Source organism: Anas platyrhynchos, chromosome 33 (genome assembly GCF_047663525.1).
Source record: "Anas platyrhynchos isolate ZD024472 breed Pekin duck chromosome 33, IASCAAS_PekinDuck_T2T, whole genome shotgun sequence".
In the NCBI taxonomy this organism is placed as follows: Eukaryota; Metazoa; Chordata; class Aves; order Anseriformes; family Anatidae; genus Anas; species Anas platyrhynchos.
Genome location: NC_092618.1, coordinates 6,178,718 through 6,187,029, shown reverse-complemented (window position 1 = coordinate 6,187,029; position 8,312 = coordinate 6,178,718). Strand labels below are relative to the sequence as shown.

The 8,312-nt window shown below is 55.3% G+C and overlaps 1 protein-coding gene across 3 annotated transcripts in view; it reads left to right on the top strand.

Annotated features, from left to right (window-relative positions):
* LOC140000122 (protein YIF1B-like) overlaps positions 1-8,312 on the top strand; it is a 159,383-nt gene that overhangs the window by 49,542 nt on the left and 101,529 nt on the right. The window contains exons 3-4 of one of the 3 annotated variants that reach the window (XM_072029867.1): positions 6,161-6,288; positions 6,353-7,733. The exons of 1 other annotated variant lie outside the window; for it this stretch is intronic. In XM_072029867.1, coding sequence (XP_071885968.1) covers positions 6,161-6,247 — 87 coding nt within the window. In that variant the 3' untranslated portion in view covers positions 6,248-6,288; positions 6,353-7,733. Of the gene's footprint in view, positions 1-6,160; positions 7,734-8,312 lie in introns of those variants that run through there. One more of the 3 variants, XM_072029866.1, reaches the window with a different exon arrangement.

The window sequence follows — 8,312 nt, the reverse complement described above, 5'->3', positions numbered from 1 at the left end:
GGACGGCAGGTGAGCGTCTAGCTTCTGCGGAAAACGATAGCCAGAATGCTGCGGGAAGCTGCTGTGAGGAGCAGAGGAGGCCAGGGAACCTGGCAGAATTCCGTGGGCAGCCTCCACCAAGCACAAAAGCAATCCTTCACAATACTCAGGGAGAACAGGCAGACAAACCAGCAGATGTCTGTGTGCAGATGGACATTGCCCACCACACCTTCTTACCTCTTCCTTCTCTGACGACTGTGTACATGCGATGAAGACTTCCCAAAGCTGAGTGGCTCATGGAATCATCGCCACTGCTGAAAAGCAAGAGGTGGCCCAGCAGCTTGCCCAGGATGGGGATGCGCAGGTTGAAATCTGTGGGCTCATCGTTGCCATAGTTTTCAAAGATCCCTAAGATCTGTTTGAGGAAGGGAGGAGAGACAAAGGGCTTAGTGGAGGCAGAGCCAGCCCCTGAGATAGCAGGGCCTGGGGAGGGAAGAGCAGGGGTGAAGGAGGAATGAAGACCCTCAATTCATAGTGCTGAGGCACTCACGTGCGTTGAGGGTTGCCTCGCAGGCACCCTTGCATGGCAGGATGCTCTGGGATGCAGGAAAGGGTGGAAAATTCCTTGTGCCTTACCTTGATCACCAAATACCAGCGGAAGAAAGTAATCAGCCTCTCAATCACCTTCACAGCGCTCTCACGCACATCTGAGTTTTTGGAGACAGCAAAGTCCAGCAGCGCCTGTGAGGAGAGAAGTTGCTGGGGGTTGACAGCGGTCTGCAAATGTGACCTGAGAGGATTCTTTGGAAATTCTTTGGAAATGCCAAACCTTCAACATATTCTGCATCTCTATGTTGAAACTGGCGATGGGACAGTTGAGTACGAAGCCCTCCAGCATGGTGTCCATGGCTTTCATAGTCTGCAGGGAGGACAGAAGAGCATCGAATTATTTCTGTGGCCCTCCTCACCCCCAGGAGCTGGCTCTGAGCCCCTCGGGAGTTCAGGGGTGGCTTTGGGGCTAAAAAGCTGCTGTGTGCAGACCTCCTGCAGCACAAGATCAGGTCGGGGAAGGGGGAAGGGTGAGGCTGGGAAAGCAAATCTGGGCCCCGGCCCTGCACTGGTCTCTGGTTGTGTCAGCACGGGGAAGCAAGGCAGCAGCTCAGCAGGACTGGGGGTGCCGGTACCTCACCCAGCACATACCTCGGCGTAGAGCACTCCTGTCTCTGGCACATCTGACTCGGGAGGCAGAAAGAAGACGCTCTTGAAGCACATGTTTAGGAGACTCTCCCTTTTGCCACACAGTGCTGTTGGTACGGTGTTGCTGAAGGAGAGAGAGAGAGGAGCCTGTTGGACGCAGTGCCTCGAGGCTTATGAAGGAGGACACGGACCTCCCTTGGCCAGGCATCCCTGGGAGGGACGGGCAGCCTCCCTGCCAGCTTCAGGGCCACCAGGACATTGCCACCAGGGGCTGGGCACGCACCTGAGGAGGGCGACAGTCTCCATGGCCTTCTGCCGGAATGCTGTGCGCAAGCTGTCCATGGGCTCCTTTTCCAGCAGCGCCTGCAGAGCACAAGCAGGATGAGACCTTGGAGCCGCCGGCACCCAGCAGCAGCAGAGCCAGCGCTGCCACAGCCCTCGCCTCCCAGGGGGCTGGTGCCGGGGGGCCTTGCCCCTTCCCCAGCCCGCTGCGCATCCTCTCACCATGATGTTCTCCACCAGGTTAGTTTGGCAGCAGAAGTCATGCAAGTTCATTGGCACACCCCTCTCTGTGACACATGTGCACAGATCGCAGATTTTGCTGAGGAACAGCATCTTCTGCTCCTCGTCGTCCTGGCAGCCACAAAGACACCAACAGAGCATTAGGGGGACACCCATGGCCAGCAGGACCAAAGCCTTGAGGGGTCTGGGGCTGTGTGGGACCCCTGGAGGGCAGCGCCAGGAGCACAGCTGTGATGCAAGCGGCTGCCATTACCTTTTCTGTGCCTCTGACATACGCCCTGATGAATTCCACGGCCTTGTCTCTGCACAGTTTCCATGCCTTACCTGGAAAGGAGGAAAGCAAAGAGTGCTGCAGAGAGGGGCTGAATGCAGGGGTGAGGAGAGGAAGGGCCCCAGCCCCAGAAGGCCGTGGGGAGGCCGCGGGGATGCCCAGAGGCTGCAGCAGCTCCGCTGGGAAGAGAGGCTGAGGGAGCTGGGCTTGTGGAGCCTGGAGAAGGCTGCGGGGGGACCTCGCTGCGGCCTCCCCGTGCCCAAAGGGGCCTCCAGGAAAGCTGGGGGGGGATCTTCATCATGGACTGCAGCGACAGGACAAGGGGTGACGGCCTTAACCTCAAAGAGGGCAGGTTTCTTTCGGACAGGCAGGGATTTCTCTCCTTCACGCCCAGGGCAGTGAGGCCTTGGCGCAGGCTGCGGTGCCCCCTCCCTGGCACTGCCCACGGCCAGGCTGGGTGGGCTTTGGGCAGCCTGGGCTGGGGGGAAGCATCGTGATCGCCGAGGTCCCCCCCAGCCCAAAGCGTCCTGGCATTCTGTGGTGCTGCGGAGGAAGCTCGGCCCCGTCAGCCCAAGCGCCGCTTTACCCAGGGAAGGAGTCCTGGAGTCAGGCAGGGGTCTCTGTGTCCCCAACCCTCCCCACCCCATCCCGAAGACCCTGACTCACTGGGATCCAGCCACTGTACGTCGTCCTGGCTCTCCTCTACCTGGCTGCTGCCCGCTGCCTGAGCAATGGCCTCTGCCAGCAAAATGGCCTCTGCCAGGCTGCTGTCCTCTTCCGGGAAAAAGGCCTCGACTGGGGTGCTGTCCTCTGCCAGCAAGCTGTCCTCTGCTGGCCGGTTGCTGCCCCTAGAAGACCAGGTCTCCTGCCAGGCCAGCCTGGGCTGCCTGGGGGGCATGCCTCTCTCCTCATCCCCTTCAGAAGCAGCCTTTGGAGTGGGAGAGCTCACAAGGATAAACCGGCGGCTCCTCCGGGCGGGCGGTTGCGGCATTGTGGGACGTGGGCTATGCTCGGGGACTCCTCGAAGGCCCTGTGCTCCTGCCCTGTCCGTCACTGCCGTGCACCGACACTGAGGGTCCGAGCCACGGCTGCGCTCTTATAAGGCGGAGCCCTGGGGTGTCACCAAGTGACGTCACAATGGGTGCCACTGTGACACGCGCCTGGGCTGGGTGGGCACCCATTGTGACGTCACTTGGTGACACCCCAGGGTGCTGCCTGACGCGAGCGCAGCCGTGGCTCGGACCCTCAGGCCCTGCTTCCCAGGACGTGGCTGAACACCGCTCGTTGATGGGAAGTAGAGAATAATTTTTTTTTCCCTCTCTCCGTGCTCCCGCGCGGACTGATTGTTTCTTTTGTTTCTTTTTTTTTTTTTTCCTCCCCATTCCCTTTCCATTTAATTAAACCTTTCTCATCTCAAACCTCGAGTTCTCTGTGTTGTATTTTCTCCCCCTTCCTCTTTGAGGAGAGGGGCAGTGAGAGAGCGGTTGTGGTGGAGCTCGGCTGCCCACCTGAGTAAAACCACCACACTTTGTCCCAGCAGCTGCGGTGCCTTGTGAGGGGCTGGGGCTGGGGTGGCCATGCCCAGAGCCCTGCAGCAGCCTGTGGAGGGCATTGCCCTGGGGCCAGCCCAGCCTGGGCTGCTGGGCTGGGCTGGGCTGGAGAGAGGGCAGGGTGGTGGGGAGAGGTGGGCAGGGGCCGGGCTGGGCTGGGCAGTGCCCGGCAGAGCACTTTGTTGACTTTGATGACTTTCACCTATTTCTTTGAGGACTGTAGACACCCGTCTCTGTTCACCACCTTGCTCTCATGCCAGCATTTCCATCATTTCACCAGTGTCTCATCAACCCTCCCCAGCTGCTCCTTCTCACACAAAGCCATGCTCTGATCACAGACGCTCTTTGGGTGACCTCTGGCAACGCAGCACAACACTCTGAGGGACAGTTCTTCCTCCTCGTGGCCAGCACCAACATTCCAAAGTGCACTTTGTGGCAGTTTTTTCTCTCCTACTCTTTTCTACTACAAAAGAAAGCTCCATCAGGGTGGAACCCCCTCCTAAAGTAGGCATCCCAATCCATCAGGCTCCTTGCGGCCTGTCAGCCAACCAGACAGAAGTCACCGCACCAGCATCTTCCAAGCCATGGGCCTGCTGCTGTCCAGTCATGGACTCAAGCAGAAGGGACAGGACAACCCATATGTGGGCCTTCTTTCTGCATGGGTCCTCCTGGGTATGTAGGCAGAGGGGATCCCACAGTCAGCATGCCAGCCAGGTGCCTTTTGCTGGCCTACCAGGGCCACTGGCAGATGTCAGCCGAAAAGTACCGATCCCAGCTCTAAGTCAAGGGTGACCTGCCACCTACAGACAGAAGTGACCTCTCAGTCCCTTTCTGTGACATGTTCCTGCTGCTGCCCTATCTTCTGCAGGGACAGAAGTGACCTTACAGTCACTGCCACAGTCACATTGCTCCTGCTGGTGCAGGAGATCCTGAGGCAGAGCTGAGCTCATCAGAGCATTCTCCCCTGTCTCCTCCTTGTGGCCCACAATCTGATGAGATCCATGGCCCCTCACATTCAGCTTTGAATGCCATGTGACTGCCCAGTAACCTCACGATCCCTGCCCTGCCCAAAAGGGCAAAGCACCTAAAGGTTAGGAAAAGGGTTAAAAGTGAGAAGGTTAATGTACGGGAATAGGGGCTTTCAGTGTTAGGTGTTCGTGTATGGGATTAAGGTTTCCCTTTCTAGGTTAGAGATTAATCAAATGTGTAGTGGGAGGGTAGGGTATTCTTCTTAGGATGTGTTCTGCTTAGGGTATGTGAAAGGTCTTTGGTTGAGGGTTTTTTTTAGGTCTGCAAGGGCTAAATAGAACATTTTAATGATCGCGTTAAGGGCAGGGATCAGGGTGAACAAGACAGTAAAGGTAGGAGAAAGGGGCTATGGGCTGACTTTTTGCTTCGAGGGATATTGCGGTCAAATATTAGAGCAGAGTATTCCTGTCAGTGTGTGGAGAAGCCTTTAGTTTTATGGAATTCAGGTTACTGGCTAAAATACGGTAATGGCCTCACGTGACTGCTTTAAGTCAGCTTTAAAGTGAGATGAAAACTACCCAATCATTCTTACATCTTCAAAACCATTAGCTTCTGCTGTCCAAGCTCCTCTTCCCTCCCCAAAATCTCACATCTCTCCTGTCTAGGCTTATCTTGAATTCACTGTAGCAGTCATCTTCTTAGAGGCAGCTTTCTGATGACTTTCATGAACACAGAGTATCTGTCTTACCTCTGCTGGCTACTCTGTTCCTGAGAAAGAAGCAGCTTCTAAGCCAGCATGGAGAAGGACACAAAGGGTCTGTAGGAGCACCTTGCACAATGTGCCCAGCAGCTCTGCACCACCACAAAAGTGCACATCCTGCCTACAAGTTTTGGTTCCAGAATGGCTCCTATGGATCCAGGGTAACTTCCCAGGCCCTTATGTATGCTTCAGTTTCCCCCAGGCATCTTGAAGGCAGTAGCTGCCTCTGTGTAGAAAACTGAAAGCAGCCCTGAAGGATGACTTTAGGCAAAAGCTGACACTTCTGACATAACCCCTATCCAAGACCTCTTCCTTTATGGGGCCTACCCAGTACTTAGGAAGAGTGGAACTCACAACCTGTATGCATAGCAGGTGCCTTCTTCTGGTCTATCACTGACACTGGCAGATGTGAGCCTAAAGGCACGTATCCCAGTCAAGAGTCAAGGGATGACCTGTTGGCTACTTCAGAAAGAGCTCAACTCACAATCCACTTCACAAATATTCCCTTAGGAATGGATTAGGAATTTCTGAAGCACCACCGACTTTGTGATACAACACCTACAAAACACATACTTTCTTTCAAAATCATTAGTTTCTGCTGCCCAAACTCCTCTTCCCGCCCCCAGATCTCACATCTCTCCTGGCCAGCCTTCTCCTAACCTCCCCATATCGGTCATCTGTTTGGGAGCAGGATTCTCATGACATTCATGATCTCAGGGTATCTGTCTCACCTCTGCTGGCTACTCTGTTACTGAGAAAGAAGCAGCTCCTAAGCCAGCATGGAGCACCCTGCACAAAGTGCCCAGCACCACCATAGAAGTGTGCTGCCTACAAATTTTGGTCCCCAAATGGCTGCTTTGGATCCAAGGTAACTTTTTCCCAGGCCCTTATACATGGTTCATTTTCCCCCAGGCATCTTGGCAGTGGCTCCCTCTGTACAGAAAACTGAAAACAGCCCTGAAGGATGACTTCAGGCAAATGCTGACACCTCTGACATGACAACCCCGATCCAAGACCTCTTCCTCTTTGGGGCCTACCAGGTACTTAGGAAGAGTGAATTGCATGAACTACATGCAAAGCAGGTAACCTGCACTTGCCTTTCAGGTACATTCAGAGAGATGAGCTTAATGGCACTGCTCCCAGCCAGGAGTCAAGCGATGACCTGTCAGCTACTTCAGAAAGAAGTCACTTCACACGCCATTAAACAGCCATTTGCTTCCAACTAGATTAGAAATTTCTGAGGCACGACTGACCCCTTATTAACATACCTACAAAACATTCTCTTTTTGGCCCTGGACCTGCCCAGGCAGTGATCTGGTTGTGACTCTTCCAGCCCAAGGCACTGCTGCTCAACTCCCAGCCTCTCTGATGCATGGGAGCCAGTTCTGTACCAGTCCAGTCAGGTGCTAGGCCAGGAGGGACCTTGCAGGCAATCTTCAAGGCCCGTGCCTGTTGGAGGTCTCTCAGCTCCTTGTGCACAGCAAAGATAACGCTCAAATCCAGAAGCCATGTGCCTGAAGCTGGCCTAGAACACACTCAGGGAAGGGCCCTCCCAGCCCCAGCCCCAGCCCCAGCCCCAGCTGGCGGTGCTGCTCTGCGGAGTGAGGGGGCTGTGGTGCCCAGGGCACAGGGACACTCTGCAGGGCCATGCTGGGCAGGCTGGGAGGCAGACCCAGCTCATGGGGTCACTGCCATTGCCCCAGGGCCGCAAGGAATCACGCGCCAGACTCCTTTGCTGGGGCTGTGTTGTGGTTTAACGTGGCCAGCAGGTAAGCACCACACAGCTTTTTGCTCACCCTCCCTCCTCCCTCTCTGGAATGGGGGAAAGAAATGAGAAAGTGAATCCTGTGGGTTGAGATAGAGACAGTTTATTAAGGAAGGAAAGGGGAGGGGAGGGGAGGGGAGATATCATAACTTGTGGAAACAGACAGCTTTCCATCCGCTAGCCTTCTGTGACTCTGTACTGCAATTCCGTTCAACTGGTTACTCCTTTATTATCCAAACTCTCCTGCAACTCCTGATACTGCTAACTTGTCACAGATAGCACAATCACACAAAGGTTGAAACGTCTGCCTGCAGACATGAAAGGCTGACAGAATGGAGCATCTGTCCAGGGGAACCTTGAGAAACTGCAGGATTTTGCCTACAGAAACCTCTTGACATTTACAAGAAGAAAAGCCTCATCCTGCACCAGAGGAAGAGGAACCCCACACATCAGGGCAGACTGGGACCCTGCTGAGTGAGCAGTGCCCAGGAGGAGGAGGGCCTGGGCACCACGAGGGATGCCATACGAGCTCACCAGGAGCTCACCAGGAACCAGGCCAACTTCCTACAGAGCTGCCTTATGAGGAGCATGGCCACCAAGAAAATGTAAGTTACCATGCTCGGCTCCGATCTGATGAGACACCACACAGCCAGCAGGGAAAGAGGTGCAGGTCTGTGAATCTCTTGGACAGCCTGGTGTGGAGAGGAGCAAGCACACTGGAAAGGCTGAAAGTCCCAACAGGCCTGAGGTCTGTGTGTCAATGGCTAGGGCTCTTGTCTCCGACAGCGAGGCCTATGAGGAGGCAGCTTCTTGTTAAAGCACCAGGGTCTCATTGCCTCCTCACCAGCCATGAACCAGGCAGGAGTCGTACCCTTCTCCTGCACTGGGCCATGGACATCCCCATCTCCTACTGCCCAGGAAGAGCCCTGAGCTCCTGTGTGAAGGGAAAGGATCTCCCTTCCCAGGAGCCTGGGGTCAAAGCCTGTTTTTCAATACATCAGTGTCACCTTCACATTTGTCTACCTGTCCTCACTGCCTCCAGTGTTCTGCTCTAATGAGCTCCAAGGGAGGCTGTGTCAGTGCCAGCAGAGTCCCCCCTCAGGGGGACACTGCAGGAAACTTGCATCTGCCTTGGATTTCTTGAGAGATTTCTTCAACTCACTCTCAGTGCCTGAGGTTCATGGGCTCATCGCCAAAGCCCCCAGAGGGCTGATTCCAATGCCTCTGCTGCTGATCTGGGCTGGGCTCCTGGGACAGGGAGAGCTCCTGGCAAGAGGGCCCTGGTGCAGAGAGACACCT